This window comes from Scatophagus argus, chromosome 6 (assembly GCF_020382885.2).
Source record: "Scatophagus argus isolate fScaArg1 chromosome 6, fScaArg1.pri, whole genome shotgun sequence".
Lineage (NCBI taxonomy): Eukaryota > Metazoa > Chordata > Actinopteri > Scatophagidae > Scatophagus > Scatophagus argus.
This window is the reverse complement of record NC_058498.1, coordinates 5,722,201-5,740,496: the sequence shown is the minus strand read 5'-3', so window position 1 is coordinate 5,740,496 and position 18,296 is coordinate 5,722,201. Positions and strand designations below refer to the sequence as shown.

Below are 18,296 nucleotides of genomic sequence, written 5' to 3'. Positions count from 1 at the left end.
TTTTGAAAGCAACAGAATCTGCTGGATGTAAGTGAACCAGCAAGTGAAAATGAAGAATGAATGCTCTGTCATCCATTTCATCCAATTACTTGTAGTGCCAAACCCTCTTTTTTTCTTTTCCTGCCAAAAGGGTACAATTTTAAAAGTCAAGGTGTCTGTTTAATTCTGTACTGTGTCAAAAAATCTGTACTCGATTTCATGTGTGCACTTTTTTTTATTACGGTGTAGCAATGCATTTTACAACTTGTAAGTTAATGTAATTCAAAACGGGGGGGCAAAAAGAAAACATGCAAAAAATGGTACCATTATTTATCATGATGCTTTATTATCATTTTTAGTTGAAAGAATGTTTTAAAGTTTGGTACTTTAAACTTTAAACATCCTTGTACAATTTTATGTAGTTTTGTTTTGTTTAAATATTTTACTAAATAAATATTTTAATGTTCAGTTGGTACATGCTGGTAATCTTCTCGTTCTTTAATGTTATTTTGGTTTCTACGTAGTTAACGCAACGTCGGAGACAACAGGTTATTAGGATGTGAGTACGAGGGTACTGACATCATTTATGGCAACAATGACAACAATCAGCAGTGAGGACGTGTGAAGGTAAAAAGTTTATTGCTTATAGTAGGAACTTGCAACCATGAACAGAGTCACAGCTGAAATGAGGGACAGACACAACACACTGGAGCTGCTGTCACGTTATATTAAACCAGATCTGTAAGCACTATATGATTTGATAGTGAAAACAATTGAATATGGCCCATGGCTGGTGTTAACTCACAAAGCTAAAAAAATAACTGATTCAATCCCTGAAATCATGATTGGATTTATATACACTCTGCTGTAGAACCTGAGATGAACAGTATCACCTTTACTGAAGATTTAAATAACACAGGCTTACTCGATCAATATATTTTTCACCTGCAAATCAGTGGAATACGCAAGTTGCACTTGCAAACTGCGGGTTACACACTAAATTCGTTCTGAAGATGAACAAGACTAACTCACTGTATCTTATAAAAACCTGATAGCTTACTGAAAAAATATACGTTTATAGCAGTTCAAGTTTCACGCTCATCATTATCACGAATTGGCACCGACTGGAAAAAAGCTTCTGATGCCTGAGTGACAAAGTCAGCAGTCTGCATTAACTGTTTGAGAGTTTGCTTGGTATAGATTCGATACTTAACATTTTAGTGCGTTTTATGCAAAAATATGGCATTTTTAATAAATGTTGTCCAACACAGTAGATTTTGCCTGCATAGACTGAATCAATTCCAGGCTTCAGAGTAAAAAAAAAAAAAAAAAAAAAATCAAAAAATTACTATGTAAAAACAACTCAGTGCAAAACAGAACTCGCCAGGCTAAGTGGACCAAAGCTTTTCTTCAAAAAATATTGCAGAAAAGAAGAATCTGCAGTGTATTTCGTCTGAAGCTAAATCTAAGCCTATTCTGAACTGCTCTGCAAGCGGAAAGGATTTTTGCATCTTATTTGGTTCTTATTTTGGCTTTTAGGTGACTAAGATTATTTTGTAAATGCAAATTAATAGATTACAGAAAGTAATCACAAGAAAATAAAAGGCATTTTCCAACAGTTTGCATTTTCACTCAAATTTTAGTTCAAAAGTGCTTCTCCAAATTGTAAAAAGGAGCCATACAAAAATCAATAACTGAGAAGACAGCAAAAACAGGACCTTTCAAAGACAATGACAGGTAAAGTACCAAAGCCAGTGTCCACGGGGGAGTGGGGAAACAAACAAATAAAAAAAAACAGGCCACTGTACTCAGTTTACATAGGCAAGAGTTGCATAAGAAGTGTCTTAAGAAGGCTCACGTCATCCTGGCATGTAGGCAAATCCCCATTTGTCTGTCCCGGCATGAGATCTGAGATGAGAGCTTTGGTCCCACAGTAAAATTGGACAGTTGTCCTCTGGGTTTCAGGGTGAAAAAGTAACTTCAGTTCAGGTGCCAATTTGGCAGCTACAGTATTTTGGCACTGTTTGTCCACAGTCTGGGTGCTCATCTGCCAGAACGCCTGACTGACGGAAGCCCGAGTCAGCAACGGCTCTAGTGTTCATGTTAGTGTCCAGTTTCGGACACCCTTCTGTAGAAGAGCAGGTAAGGTGTTGATGAAGAGTATGTCTCCGGAGAGCAAGCACGCAGGAAATCCTCCTCCTCAAACAAACGCACCTCAGAGTCATCAAACAGCAGCCACTTGCCCTCATATTCAAGAAGGTTGCTCAAAGCCTGCTGCTCTGTGGCGTCTACTTCACCGCAGGAAGTCATCGATGACTCCTCTCCGGCTCCAGGCTCCTTTTTAACTCCTGCTTCAGTATGTTGGCCGAGGCTGCTGATGGTTTTTCTCCGTTTGGACCCTTCTGTTAATCCACTGCCAGCCGCTTTCTCCGTGTGTGCGCTGCTGCTGCTGTTTCCAAGATCATAACTAGACAAACTCCTCTGGCCACCCAACAGTCCAACCCCACCCTCTGACAGCTTCTTGCCTCCTATTTTGCTGCCACTAGCTGCTGCCAAACTCGCACCTCTCCTTGCATTCAGGCTGAAAGACACCTCTCCATCATCATAGTCCAGCACTTCGTCTTTCACCTGCGTTCCCTCCTTACCTTCCATCTCCTCTTCCTCCTCTGTTCCTTTTCTGTCCTGCAGCCAGGGTTTCACATCTTGCAGATCAGACATGCGGACATAGGCGGTGTAGTGGCCGCTGCTGATGGTGACGCCGCTGTGCATGACCACAGCAAACAGCTGATAGCACTGCCCCTTCACGGACGAGGGCCGGGTGCACCACTCCTCCAGAGACAAGGTCAAAGGTGTCTGCAATGGAGTGTTCACTTTGGACAGACCTGCGTATGGGTCCAATCTAGGACAAAAAGAAACGGACATGAGTTAATATGTGCGATAGAAATAAAGATCATATTTTTGCACAGTTGTTAAAAGGAGTGTTGTTTTTTTCATTTCACTGTGGATGCACATCCACATGTGACAAATAAAGAATTCTGATTCTGATGTAAGATACAATCATGTCACTATTCAAGAGGGCAATTAAGAATTGAGTTTACTCGTTCTATTCCTGCGTAATACCTTGATTCATCACTACCTTTATTCTGGTTATTACACACAATTAAATGCACTTAAATAAACAGTGTTTCACTGATTCATTGTTGGCTACAATTCTGTCGTTATTGTGAGCCGAGCAACCTGTGGTTACAACCCAATCAGTCTTTACAAATCAAAAAAGGACCTTGTGAAACATGTCTTCTTGATCAAGATGTTGCTCTATTTCTACTCATTTGCTCCCATCAAAAAAAATGCATTTGTTTCCTCAAAAGAACTGAGGGTAGTGGCTCAACTCTAAAACCATCATCACCATCAGAGTACTGCAAAAGATAAAAAACAGAAAACTCCCTGAAATGTGAAATTGAATATGAAGCTGAGCAGTAAAAGGTGTTTCATCAACTCACTCTAAACCGTTGGCAGAGAAGCGCTTCAGGTGAATGGTGATCACTTCAGGAGTTTTGTCAAACAGCAGACTTCTCTCAGCCTCTGTGTAATGATGACACGTCTCACAGAAGTATTTGTCCTCCCCGGCAATGCGCTCCACTGAGGCAAACTGACCGATGGCCCACGTCAGGGTCTTCAGCTCTGGTTTGGGATCAGGAGAGACTGCAAAGAGCAGGAGATGATATTGAATTATGCTGTGTATGTGTGGAAGAGGAGAGAAAAGGTGTACAAGTCTGGGACATTTTTCTTTTATTTTTGAAGAGGCTGACATTGCAATAATAAAATTCTTAAATAAACTGGGCAGAATTTCTATTTGTATGCTTTCACTACGCAGTAACTTCCCAGTGCAAAGAGTTGTAACAGGCCTCACCCTCAGAGAGGTCGTCTGAGCTGCTGGGCTGATCATCGAGCACTGGGACACTGATGTCCTGGAAGTCTTCTCTCCTCTCTGTGAAGCTCTCGCACTCCAGGCACCGAGTCCTCAGAACCAGCTGGCCTTGGAACAAGCGCTCCATCAGATCGAGACCCTCTGAATTTAAGAGAGATACAGCGAGAGAGAGAGAGAGATGGCTGAGTGGATCCGTCGTATTTAATGTCGAAGTCACATATGAAATAGTGATGCTGCCTGATCTCCCAGGGCTGAGGTTTAATTCAATGACTGAGAACTCATAATCTTTCCTGTCTTCCATTCTTACTCTTTTACTCTCTGTTCCAACAGTTTGAAGACTACTTTTAAAAATAAAATAACCCACTAAGAGAGAAACAAGATTAAACCAGCATCGTTTGAAAGGCAATTCGAGGCCACATAGATAATTAGAATTTAAGAACTTGGCTTAATCCAGAGGCTGCGAAAACAAATTTCATCTTAATAAACATTCAAGAGGATCATCTCTGAAATCAGTGGAAAGTACAACTTTTTAATTCTCAATTTTTACATCAGTTACCAATGTTTCAGTTCAACATTTTGACATTTAATAATTCCTGTAATTGGCAAAATAGATCAACTGGGCCCGGCCTCTAGTCTGGAAGTACTCGTCCATGTCCCAGCCCCTTTGACAGCAATGATCTCATACCTTGAGGCTTCACAGCCTTCTTGTCTTCAGCCATGTTTTGCGGTGATCTCTCCGCACTCGTCTTCTCACTCTGGTCATCGGTAAGTCCGTCCTCCTGCTCTGGTTTGTTTTGGTTCTTCACAGTCATGCAGCTGATCTTCCCCACACTGCGGAACTTGGAGAAAATGCTTGGCTGTTTCCCAGAAGGCCGCAGCCAGCTGAGCTTTGCCTTCTTCTTTCTTTTCCCATCTGCCTCCTTAGATGCCTTCTCACCTTTCCCCTCACCGTCACTCCCGCCTTCCTCCTCCTGATGCAGTTTCTTCACCCCTTCATCCTCGGCCTCTCTGTCTTTGTCTTGGGTGCTGTCTATTGTGATGTCACTGGAGGACCTCCTTTTGGAGCGTGTGAGGGGTTTGTTTCTAATTTCTCCCTCTGCTTCGCATTTCTTGGACTTCACAGATTTTGGCTTCTTCTTGGGATTTCCCACTTCGGTGTCGCTCTTCCTCTTACCGCTGACTTGGCCGTCCTCTTCTGTGGGAGTTTTGGATTCTGCTACAGAGCCGCTGGAACCCAAATGGACACCTTTCTCAGTTTTAACCTCAGTCGTATTGCGGTCATCCTCCTCCTTCCTGATGGTGTCACAAGCCTCTTGGATATATCCCAGGATGCACTGCAGCACCTCCTGGGCGTCATGCTGAAGATAGCCTTCATACATGGGGTTCAGCTGCCTGCAACACACCCAGAGCTGTCCCAATTAGTTCACAGACAGACAAACAATCAGTGTGATGTGGACACATGCTCCTGTTCTTTGAGCTATATACTGTTGCTCCAAAGAAGCATGTGCTTTTAACACATTAGTTTGGGTTTAACAACTTAGGAAGGGCACTGATGATTAAATGTGACTTTTTCAAATGCAAATCTTCATTCCATTCATTTTGTTCTGTCCTACATCCCTCATTCATTTCAACTCATTCAACAATCTATAACTGAAAATAACCTCAACATTACCTGAGTGTGTGGAGTAATTTACGAGGTGGAGTGGCGAGTTCTCCTTCACTGAAGCTGTCGGGGTTCATCAAGAAACTGGACTGCAGCTGCTCCATTGATGTTATCAGACTGTTGAAGCTCCCGAGGAGCTCGATCTGAGCTGACAAAGCCTCGGCCACAACTTCTGACTGCTGAGATGCGGAGATAAAATCATTCAAAAAGTCATAAAAGGTCAACTTAGAAGGTCTGGACATATTAACAGGAACACTGATTACACCATATTGTACAATAACAAATGAGCATTTCACCAACCTCTTCACTTTTATCAGTTTCCTTTGACTTGTCTTTCCTTTTAGACAGGTTGTGCAGCTTCTTTATGCCTCCTCTGAGGCCTGGGCAGTAATACAGCACCTGCAGGAGCAGCGACACATCAAACTTGGTCATTACTTACTCCTTCACAAGGAATCCACCCATACAGAAAACTCAAAAAGACTTCCTAAACGTCACTGCTTGTGACCTCATGGAAAACTGGAACATTTTGAGCCTGTGCATAAACAAACATTGTAACTTGTTTCCCCAGCGAAAAGACCAAAGCTACCATTGTTCATCTTTAAAAATGTGTTGTCTGTGTGAGTTTCACAGTCACACCAGCCTAAGTACGAAACTTGTCAATGAAAACAGAACAGCAGGGGTGATAAAGCCTTGAATTATTTACCAAGTGCATGAACGTATTGACATTTACATCACATTTCTGTCAGTACTTCCCAGCAATATATAACCATAAGTCATAATATCATCCATTAATCATTGCATGTAGTGTATACCTGCATTAGCAAATGGAAGAAAATGGATGAACTTAGCACAACAAATAATCAACTGCAACTAATTCTCACATAGTCACATGAAAACACATCTGATGAGTAATGCCAAGGTTTGTGGTGGGCTAGAACAGCAGCTCTCAAACGTTAACATGTCAAAGTCCTTAATGTTATTCAAATTAGACCAACAACCCCTTCTGATTTTGACCCAGGATCTGATAAAAAATTTGCTTTTCGTGTTTTACAGAAAATGTATAAAAACACACAATGTGAAAATAAAGTTAAATCTACAATGAAGGTCAGTAAGAAGTCAATCACAATTTATAATGTTCGTGTTTTAATGAAAGACCTGCACAGATTGGCACAGACCCTTTTCAAACACAGGTTATGGTCATGGTTTCATGTATTTATTTCAGAATTGTTGAGTCATAATCTGTTAAGCATTACCTTTCCTATACATGTTACATATATGCACGAATGCAGCATGTTACATACATGTTGCTATTGTATATACATGTTTGTTCAAGCCAAAATGCCATTAAAGTTGAATATCCATTCCATCTGTGGTGAAGACCCACCTGTAAGACACTGTTCAAATAGCAGGTGTTGCCCAAGTTGTTGAGGCCCACGAATGGTACCAAGTTCTCTCTCCTCTCACATGGCAGGAGAAGACCGGGAGAGGCTGAGCAAGGAGAAGGACCAGGGACCACCTGATCACAGCTGCTGAACAGTGAAGAAGGAAAAAAACATCTTCAGCCAAGTCTTAGTCTTGTTGTTTCACCGGTCTGGACAATATGGTTGTAATCATTATCATCAAGTGTTGCACATTACAATGCTGAACAATCTGATCAACTTCAGTACTGAGCTAAGTGACAAATTTTACTATAAATGATAAAAACACTCTCTAATATTCAAAAGAAGATGTTTCAAGGAAAATAGGGATGCATTTCAAACAAATTATCAAAATATAAATCACAAAGGGCCGTGAAGTTAGCACACTGCAGTGAGTGAAACAGTGTGAAATGTGAGCAAAGGAGCGGTAATACTGTGGGTCAACGTTACTCCTTCAGAAAGAGAAAACATGTCAGCCAGACGAGGTAATAAAACCCATGTTCTGAACTTTGTGTGACCCCAAATAAATCACAACTCGACTGCTCAGACCTACCTTGCCTCGGGCTCCTCTGGTTCAACCGTCCTGGGTTCATCTGCTTGCGGTTCAGAGAAATCCAGAGCCCGTTTAGTTTCTTTCTTGTGGAGGAACTTCAGAGACAGTTTACTCCTCTTGATGGGGCTCCCCAGCGCCGCCACAACACTGTCACCCTGCAGGCCTGGCATCTTTTATCCCGATACCTCGAGGGTGATATTTTTTCCCCTTCTACAGAAATGCAACAGCGAACCTCACTGGCAAGAAACGGAAAAGCAGGATTTGAGTTCACTGGGCGCCATCGGAGTTCAGCGAGAACGAAAGTAACTGCGCACAAAATTAATACTGCGTAGCTTCGTAGCTACAGCCAAAGCAGCCCGTTTAAGTTAACGTAAACAGCTCTGGTTAGCTAAATCCAACCCAGTTACCCACAGAACTACACATTACATAACACGTTAGCTGGCTAACGCTAACTTACTGGTGCTCCTCTTGATTTCATCGTCCCTCCCAACTTTTGAACAACAAAACTGCACATTAGCAACCGCTATTTTAAAGCACAGCGAAAGAGCTACGGCTTAGCAAACAGCGCACCGTAAACTGGTGTTTGTGAGCGGTTGACGGACAACACAGCGACAAAAATGGGTCAAAACGAAGCGGCGAAGAAGTGGGAGGAGAAAACAGGCAACACGCCGTTTCTTACAGTTCACCTAAACTAAACCTAATCTACCATGAGAACCAAATCCTAAATTGTGTCTGCAGCGCTTTCATTCTTACCTGAATGACTCATTCCAAACTGAAGTTCAAAATATTTCACTGAATATTCAGTCTTAATGAAATTTACAGAGTAACAGACGAGTCGGACGGTGCGACAGAAGTTGGCGCTTTTTCCTGCTCGAAGGCCCACTGACTGCTACATCGCCGGTGCAAAACCGAAACGAAATCAACACACAAGGCAGAAATCTCCTGAATAACACCCACCCCTGACATTAAACGTATTTCAGTCACATGCGTAAAAAGTGTAAATGTTTGCAGAGTTTTGTAAAACCATACAACCACAAAGGCTTGCACTCAGATGTCAGGCTTACGTTAAGCCACCTATTTGATTCAGGCCCATATGCCCCGTTCCCAGAAGCCATTTTTGTAGTCCTTTATAAATCTGCGTCAAGTTAGATTGAATTACATTAACACGAAAGTTAAGATCTTTTCTTTGATGCAAAGGTGAAGAATTGGGCAAAGTGAATCCTGCATATGCAGATAAAAACGTGATAATTTGTAGTCAATTGTAAATGTAAATTTCATTTCAATTCAAGACAACCTAGGAACTGATCAACTGTACTATCACAGCTTTCATCAAGAGTGATGTGTTACTTAGGCCTAACGGTACACTATTTACCTTAAAACACTTCATAAACTAGGCCTAATCGTTTCCACACTTAATGTGATACTCTGACCTCTTCTGTAATTCTGATTCACGAGTAGCAGTGACCAGGATCCACCACCAAACTGGACAGGAACAGACTGCAACAGATAATCAGGTCTGCAGGAAAAATCATCAGGGCCGACCTGCCCTCCATTCAGGACTTAAACCAGTCCAGGGTCAAAAAACGGGCAGGAAGCATCACTGTAGACCCCCTCACACCCTGCACACAAACTGTTTGATCTGCTTCCCTCTGGTAGGCGTTACAGAGCTCCGTATGCCAACACTACCAGACACAAAAACAGACTGTCAGACAGACCCCAGACCCCCAGATTGTCTCCCTGATCTCCCCGTAATCATCCACCTGCCACTGCAAGAACCATCGCACTGTTTGCACTACATATACATATATTTATATCTTGTTTTTTCTTTTTGTAAATACTTTGCTTTTATTGTTATTATTTTCTATTTTTTTTGTGTGTGTGTGTGTTTGTGTGTTTGTATGGTGCACAGGTCACACGTACCTGGCAAATAAAGCTGATTCTGATTCTGATAAATTCCGTCTATTTACAGACAAAGTAGCACGTTAATAAATAGGCATATTCAACGTACAACATCAAATCATAACATAACATAACATGACACATTTATATTATATTTTTTAAATAATATTTTTATAAATATTTTCATACAAACATGATAGCGGCTATTCTCGCGCCTTTATTTTGAAATTGGTAAACGGAAATATTGTTGTATTTAATCTGATTTGGTGAGTGTCCCTTTTGCTGAATTCAACCTAAAACAAAATATTGACGTATATATTATATTAATTAGACAAGTTCTGTAAAATTTACTCTTTAATATAGTTTAAGTAGACAGTTCCTAGACATAAATACAAGAACCAAAACAGGTCGTCACCGTCAGGGCAGTGTCCACCTGCGACCAGCAGGGGGCAACATTGTCCATGAAGACGGCGGTTAAACTGTCCAGCATCATTCTCACTTCCACTGGAGCATCTCCTCATCTGACAGTCAGCAGAGGCTATCCTTCCACGAATTTAACGGTAAGATACAATTTACGATTTCTCACGTTTCTGCTTGAAGGGACAAACCGAAGTATGCTTGAAAGGTTGAATGCGGGCGTAGTTCATTTAATCTCTGTTTCGGCTTATCCGGATCAGTTATAGTGTGTTGATTTTAATGGGGATACAGACTGTTGTTGCTGGCGTGCGTTTTTACTACACAGAGAGGAAAATCCTGCCTGAAAGCAGCGCAAAAATAAGAAATGACAGGTGTGTCGTTTGCCCCTCGCGTACACTAAGTGTCGGCATTTGTTAATACGTTTGTATGTATGCAGGACGAAGCGCTGCTGCTGCTGCAGCTGCTGCAGAGTGGCTGCTTGGTCAGCAGCAAAGATGTATCGATGGACATGAGCTCCTGTGCCCCAGCTACCAGAATCCACTCTGTCCTTTTTTTTCTGGCTTGGTGATCAAGTGATGTTGCAGCAAGGATGCTGATACAGTAGTGGATGGGAGTAGTTTGGAGGTACAGCACTTCCTGTGGGGCTGTAGCCTCCCTTTTTGTGGTAGCGATGTACTTACAACATGCACTCACCATCACCATCCTCAGAATATGTTAGGCTATGTTTTGCAATCTCCAGTACTGGATGGTTAAGCCTTTCTTCAGTCTTTCAGAACTTCTTCTCTCATTTAAATTGGGTTGAAATTGCCTTTAAACCCCACGTATGATGTTTAATAATTGCCCAGTGACACAGATTTCATTAGAGATGTAATAACCGGCGGGTGATTTATGTAGATTTTACAAGCATGGCTGTTGGGGAGGTGTTACCTTCTCTCACATCTCATCTAAAGTCTAACCAGGAGATGCATTGAAGGGGGATTAATGTATTTCACTTCCCTCATCACTTCCTGATAACATCATTTTCTCAAGGGGAGAACTTAACACTGAATGAGGCAGATCCTGTGACCCGTGTCCTAAACTGTATACTACACAGTGAAATTAACACAAGGCCTTGTTTTTGCTTGGTTATTGCATTACACACTGGATGCAACATGATTGTCAGGCACTGAAGAAGGTCACTGGATCATTTAAACGGTGGCAAACATTCACTCCCCCAGAAAATGTGTTCCTACACTTACAGGAGACTTTCTCCCTTTTCGGAAGACACGGAAGACCTTAAAGCACTGATTAAAGGAAAAACAAGGACAAGCTGGCCCTTCTACTGTAAATGCAAACCTTTCAGAGATATTGCATGATCCCACAAGAATTTAACCCCTAACCTGTTGTGGTAATTAGGTCTATTCTACATCACCAAGTGCTGGAACCGGTCTTTATCAAGGCAGGCTTTGTCCCAGGAGGTTGGACCTGTGGCCCATGACATGACCACCCCCTAGTCTCCATCCACCTCCCCTCCGGGAGGGGAACACTGGAGGGCAAATTAAAGCATGCTGAGCGACAGGCTATGGTGCACTCCAAGAATGAGAGGCATGTCCTGAGGTCTACTTCAGTTTACCTCTCAACAGGCCGGCTGGATACACTACAGGCCACACTATTACCTTTATAACCATGCTAATTCCCACAGTCTGTCCCTCTGGCTCCACGCCAGCTGTAGTTCACATGCAGACGTGTATATTAAAGAAGACCAGTCAAATTATTTATAACAATTAATGAGCAATAACAGTCAGTTATTTTCATTATCAGTTGTTATCATTATTATTATTATTTGTTAACATATTAAAGGAAAAGTTCAATGTTTTTGGAGCTATTCTTATGGATTGATGAGAACACTGATATCACTTTCATACCTGCACAATAAATACGATGCTAACACTAACAACATGGGTGGAAACTCTAATCTGGCTTTGCCCAAAAGGCGATAAAATCATCTAACATCAACAGACAGAGTTTGTTATCTTTGGACAGCGCCAGGATGACAGCTTCCTCCTGTTTCCAGCCTTTGTGCTCAGTAAGTTAGCTGGCTGCCAGGGAAGCTTACGTGTTGGATATGAGAGTGGCATCAGTCTTGTCAAGTCGTTTCACACAAATGTTGGAGTTTTCCTTTAATCATTTAATCTCTCACAGTCCCACACTGAACAGTATTTCATTTACAAGGAGTTAAAACACAGAGAAGCAGGAAGTCTTTTCAGCTTGAGGAATAAGTCTAAATGCTTCATTGGTGACCAAAATTGTTGAGATATCGTCTGTTAATCTCCCAGTTAATAGAAATAAAATGAGGCAGACACTGACTCTCAGATTGTTTTTGATTGTGTTGAGGTGAAAAATCCTGACAACAAAAAAGGAGAAGAGAAACAATCTTGCTTTGTTTATGTGTTTCTTCAGCACTTTAATCATCATTTGACCCCTCAGATTTATCCTGTGACCCCTTTGAGGGTCCAGACCCACAGGTTGGGAGCCTCTGGATAAAAGAACTAATTTTTCCGACTCTTCTTTAAGGAAAGGTTAATGTGAGCACTAAATTCAACTCATTCAGGGCTGCTCGCCCATCAGCTAGTTTATTTATTTTCACTGAAAGCCCTGGCAGACATCTCACACAGGCTCTTCTCAGTCAAGAGAACTTTGTGCGTGAACATGTGTGTGTGTGTGTGTGTGCATGTGTGTGTGAGTAAAAGGGGGTTAATGAGATCCTTTATGAGTGTATGCATGTGTGCATAACTTTGCATGCATATGTGCGTATATCAGATCAGATCACATCAGATCTCTGGCTGCACATAGGATTTCCCTGCATACTTTAGAGCATGTGAGCGACTCCCATTTGATGCATGCATGAGGAGGTGGGTGTATCCCAGCCCAGCCGCTCTGATGTGAGGAAGCTGCAGTTCTTCCATCCTACTCAGTCTGCTCTCCTGTTTCAGTCAGTCTGTCTGCCCTCTAGCCGTAGTATTCTCCTTTCACTCGCTGCTATTCATCACCGGCTAGGATACATTTACCCACACAGGTGGACAGAATTCTGCCCTGGTGGACTGAAGGGTTTGCGTATGGGCTGATAGACAGAAATATCTGCATTACCTTGGAGAGAGTTCAGAAGTGAGGATCTGTTGCAGTGCTGCTGTGGCCGAAGTTTTTGTGTCCCAAAGGATAGCAAACACACAGCTGCAGAGGTAAGGGGAGGGTAGATGTTGTCTGCACTTTGTTCTTTTTCTTTATCTTACTTCCTTTTGAGGCAAATGTCTAAATGTGTTTGTTCATCATCATTTCTTATGTGCCTCCTTTGTCATCCTCTGCTCTCCTGCTCTGTTTTCTGGAGTTATCTCCTGTTGAGTTTTTGATTTATCACATTCATTCATTCATTCATTCATTCTTTTTGTTCTTTTTTCATTTATATTTTCTGTACTGTTAATTTACTACTATCTGGTGAGCTCTTTTCTTTCCTGTCTTTTTCTTTCCTTTTCTTTTTCTCTCCCAGTGCAACTCATTTTAATGTCATTTTCAGAACCGAGTTTACACTGTAAACCAACACGCATTAATATACTTTGTGACTTCAGTTTTTAATCATCATTCTCCATCTTTGTACTGATGTTTGTTTATTTATTTATTTGCTCCAAGCTTCGGGCTCTTCTGCACCTTCTGCGGTGGTGGGCTAATCAGATGTTAAAATCAAGGCCTGCATGTACATATCTGTGCACTTTTCTCTCTCTCTCTCTTTCTGACTGTTTGTGTTTTTTTACGTCGCTCTACACCAGCTGATTTCTTCTCCAAAGCTGAGCCAGGTTTCAGTAAAATTCCCCTCTGGTCTAACTAATGTCTTTCAGCTGGAGCCTGACACATATGCAGGCAGTTACAATACACACATGCTACAGAAAGTGAGCTGACCAAGCAGTGGATGGAGCAGAAACGAAACAGCAAAGCGATACAAGCTGTTGTTTGGGGTGATCGTGTGTTCAGCTTTTGCATTGTTGCTTCTTAGCGATCTGCATGCATTAACTCTGCATCTTCGCTTCGCTTGCTGTCCCTCCTTTTCTGCCTCTCTCTTTAATGCAAAAGCTCCCAGTCTCTCTGTCTCTGCTCTTCTATGGTCTGCATGTATTCACGGTTAGTCTTGGTCACTGCTGTGTTTGCCTGCCACAGAGCATCGGCCATGGTTGGTTGGCTAACCGCAGCTACACAACATTAAAAGAAAAGCAAAGTGTTCTGGTTACGTGGGGCATGTTTGCAGGGCATCACATTGTGTGCGCGTGTGTTTTATGCTGCATTCGCTGACATTAAGAGCTCTCCATCTATGCTCAGGTTAAAGGGCACATTGTTATTCACACAAACACACACACTGTCCTCCGAGATATGGCTGAGCTGCATCACTCCACAGTCTCCTGGTGTGTGTGGGCGTGTGTGTGTGTTTGTTTGTGTGTCTTTTCAGGAAATGAAAACAGTCAAAATCACTTCAACTTACTACCCATGAATTTCCAGAGCAATCTGAGAATCATCATGGAATTTGCTAAACACACAGAATAGTTTGTAATCCAACGTTAGTCCACCACTTTGGCCCAGAATGAAAGATCTCATCAGCTACTGATGGAGCGCCATAAAATTTGGTCCTGCTGACTGGTGATCCTCCAGTTTGCATCTGTCCAATACTTATGCATCTTTGTTCAAAATACCTACAGAAGAATAAAAAACAACCGTGAACAATATTTTCAGAGGTAAACCAAATGTCAGGACAAGCAGTCTGGTCCTAAAGTGGAAACCAGACCATTAGGGATAAAGCCTTAGGTAGAACTGTATAGGAAAGGCTTAGCAGCTTAATCTGATGGAAAGTGTATTGAAGCACGGAAACACACACACATATACACACACACACACACACTGGACCCACCCTGAATCTGTAGCCACTCCAGTGAGCATCTTGGGATGGCTGCTGTTGAACAGAGCAACACTTCCCTCCTTCTGAAATACTAAACACACTATGCACACACACTGAAATACAACACACAGAGCTCTAACTGTGTTTTCTGACTTCGTGTGATGGTCCTGATGGCAGTTATTTTAATTTGTTGTCCTATAGATAGCTGTCAGCTAAGAAACAATGCAGCGCAAACCACACGGCACACGACACGATTCCTTCACACAAACATCGTAGTGATGTGCGTGTCTGGCAGGTTGTTTTCTCACGAAGCAGTAATGTGCCTGGTGTGTGTGTGTGTGTGTGTGTGTGTGTGAAGTTGGCCGATGCCAGTTGATGCCAGTCTGGGCTCTGTGTCGACTGGCCGAATGCCCGGTGAGCCCATGTGGTTCATATTCTCCAGACTTTCACATGCACTGACTCCTCCTGAGGCTCCTCTGAACCTGTAAATGCCTTTGTTGGCCCACACAGCGTGAGTGTGTTTGTGCACAAATGTGTGAGGTAAGTTGGTTGCTTTAAGGCATAAAGGTGTGCAGATTCTTACTAAACCAAATAATCCACTCCAAAGACAAAACAAAGCTTAGAAAAAGAAAGAATCGGCGAGATTGTGTGGGAGCTTTTTTAAAAACACTTCCTTGCATGCGTGCTCGAGATTGAGCCATGCAGGGTGATACAGGTTGGATTTTTATTTTACTGTTTTATCTCCACGGATGGAGTCTTTCATCGAACAAGTGGCAGAGCCTGGGCTAAGGAGCTTTAGGGCTTCTTAGCTATGCTGTGGGAGGGAGAGGGACTCCCTAAACTCTCTGTCTGTGTCAGTCAAAGAAGCCAAAAACCCCTCGCTGAGAACACACACAGATACATGAGAGCCGGGAGTCAGCACGCTCACACACTCACAGACACACACACACCAGCTGAGTGAACGCCTAGGGATAGCACTACTAATCTCATTCTCTGTTGACACACTGTTCCTCAGATGTGCCATGCTTTCACAGCTCTCTCTCTCTCACCATGATGGTATCCTAAAGCTGGAGGTGTTTTCCTTCCCATCAGTGTCAGCAGAATGGTGAGTTCACACTGGGCCAGAGGTGCACATATACTTATGTGCCCGCACCACATCTGCTCTGGAAGCCACAGCTTCCCACAGACTGCATAACTTTAGAAAACAGTGGGACTTTGCAGAAGTTCAGACAAAGTGGCTCTGCGGTCCTTGGAGGGATACTTAGTGGTGGGGAGAAGTGAGAGGAAAAGAAATCAACCTGATTCATTGGATTATCTATCACTAGTGAATACATTCAGAATATATTTCACTAAATCCAGAAATTTACTTTATTTCAGACACAGTCCATAGCAAAGAAAGATTAAAGTATGACAATGTAACCGTACGGATTCAGAGAAAATGTTTGACTTCGTTAGCTCTGACAAGACGAAGAGTCTGTAGACATCAGCACTATGGCTGCTGATGATTCACAGGTTTGTTGTGGCTGAGGCTGATCCAGCCCAGTTTTTGGACAATAGCCAGCCAGTACTGAAGTCAGTGCCAAGGTAGGAAGACTTCTTTCTGAACCTGTTTTTTTTTGTTTAAATGAACGTTAGGTGGCTCAGATCTGTACACAGCACAGTCTCGCCACAGACTCTGAATCCCTTTGAACTATCAGTTTGGTATTGTTGACAAACCAGTTTGAGTCATTTCATGTCATTCATGTGAGCGACTGACACATTGGGGGCCAACCTTATCTGTCAACCGATTGATTTCCTGTCATTCTTGACGGACGCTGTCCATTCGGTTGAAACCACCGCACTGCTGTTTAATTTAGTTGCCGGAAAAGAGCAGGACAAAAGTAGCTGACTGCTGATGATGACAGTTTCTTCTCTCAACCTGCAGTCTGTTTGAGTGGCAGTGAGGCAATGAGCTGCACTGTTTAGCAGGTGTAGTTGTGTTGGGATGCAGTGAAAAATATCTTCCGATCGATCACCTTTTTGAGGAACTGGATTACAGTATATTTAAGCACAACAACAGAGGTGTATCACTTGAAACACTTCGAAACAAAATTTCTCCTACTTTTCTCTATATATTGTGTGTTGGAAGATCATGCTTGTATTTCTCGCGAGACGTCTATTTCTGATTATTCTTTCACGTCTTTGTCAGATCACGGCGAGTATGTCGCACTGCAGATATCTGTAAGTTTAAAACACTTTTAAAAAAATCTACATAGACAAGGCATTGACCACCTCAAAGATTAACAGCCTGTGATATCTTCTTGTGGCACATACCTCTGGAAGACAGTACAGTCTTTGAAAAACAGCGGGTTATGAGGTGCATAGCTTTGTATTGTTTTTGATGTCAACAATGGTATGTGTGTTTCTGTGGAATTTCCACTGGGCATGCGTGAGTGGGTGAGTTTAGCTGGCCGAGGGTCAGTGAGGTGGGCTGCAGGTCATCGCTGAGGGAAACTATGGAGGAACAATACAAAAGCTGTAAGACTTTCGATTGTTCTTTGGCTTCTGGTTGGGTGGGGGGACATCAACCTGCTTTTTACTTTCTAACAAAACCTTTCACTCAACAGGGACTGTTGTGATGGTGTCCTTTGTGGAAAGGTTTAAATGTTAACAGAAAAAAATAGAGGGACAAAATTAATTACTGTTGGCAGCAAACTCTCAAAGCTCAGACTTTGCCGTAAATATACCAAAAAATAAGACGCTTCTAGACATTTCCAGAATTGCACAACATAAGTAAATATTCACAGTCAGAGATTATATGTGTAATTTGTAGCCAGTGAACTAAAACATGTTAAACCAGAGTATGACCCTTAGAGGATAAGGGTCAGGATGCAGTTTCCATTGAGGTAGAATGGGAGCCATGATTTATATAACCAGCCTTACAGGAGAAATTTAAAGCAAGGTTCTTTCTTAAAAGAAAGTACCGCAACCGGACATTTCTCAAGGAGCCACACGAGGAACAATGGCTGGGTCCATCCTTACATTGTTTCCCCATGTTGGATCCCCACCATTGCTCCATAATGGGTTCCTGGCATTGACAGGCAGGAAAAAACAGAGCCTGTCGTAAGAGGAGTCGAGAGTGCAGGGGACAACATGTGACTTCCTTAATGGAACCTTCATCGTTAAATACCGTGTCGTAATTGGCTGGCTGTGGGAGGCAGGAACTTCCTGCCTGAGTGTTTTTGGAAGTGACCACTCCCTGCGAAAACTCAAATACTTATTGAGTGCGTGTGTGTGTTTGTGAGAGAATGTGTGTTTTGAGCCTGAAATAACCTTTGGTTTTCTGAGTGTATATTTGGATGCTGAAGATGTTTGTGGGTGTTTAAATATGCTGACTGTGGATACAGCGTGATGTTCTTCTTGTTAAGGTTGTGGGTGTGTGGTCTTGTTGGCAGACAATTTGTGTTCCACTTCTAAACTCAACATGACATACTGAACTCACTGAAACATATCAAATGCACTTTTATTGCTTTGTAAAATTTGCA

General features: G+C 42.3%; 2 protein-coding genes across 6 annotated transcripts in view; one reads left to right on the top strand and one right to left on the bottom strand.

Moving 5' to 3' along the window:
* Positions 1-595: 595 nt before the first annotated feature.
* On the bottom strand, positions 596-8,545 carry usp1 (ubiquitin specific peptidase 1). 3 transcript variants are annotated; one of them, XM_046392932.1, is made up of 9 exons: positions 8,295-8,545; positions 7,542-7,777; positions 6,955-7,096; positions 5,871-5,969; positions 5,580-5,749; positions 4,593-5,299; positions 3,890-4,048; positions 3,480-3,681; positions 596-2,878 (listed from the first exon to the last, which is right to left on the bottom strand). In XM_046392932.1, the coding sequence occupies exons 2-9, from the start codon at positions 7,709-7,711 to the stop codon at positions 2,083-2,085; spliced, it is 2,445 nt and encodes an 814-aa protein (XP_046248888.1). In that variant the 5' UTR covers positions 7,712-7,777; positions 8,295-8,545; the 3' UTR covers positions 596-2,082. The 3 variants fall into 3 exon arrangements, with proteins under 3 accessions (XP_046248888.1, XP_046248886.1, XP_046248887.1); XM_046392930.1 differs by having other exon boundaries at positions 6,955-7,099; positions 8,295-8,544; XM_046392931.1 differs by lacking the exon at positions 8,295-8,545 and adding an exon at positions 7,999-8,278 and having other exon boundaries at positions 6,955-7,099.
* Positions 8,546-9,908: 1,363 nt separating this feature from the next.
* Positions 9,909-18,296, top strand: part of kank4 (KN motif and ankyrin repeat domains 4) — a 70,712-nt gene continuing 62,324 nt past the window's right edge. For 2 of the 3 annotated variants that reach the window (XM_046391162.1, XM_046391157.1), the window contains exon 1: positions 12,795-13,075. The gene's annotated coding sequence lies outside the window, so the exon portion shown is untranslated. Of the gene's footprint in view, positions 10,001-12,794; positions 13,076-18,296 lie in introns of those variants that run through there. The other variant, XM_046391159.1, reaches the window with a different exon arrangement.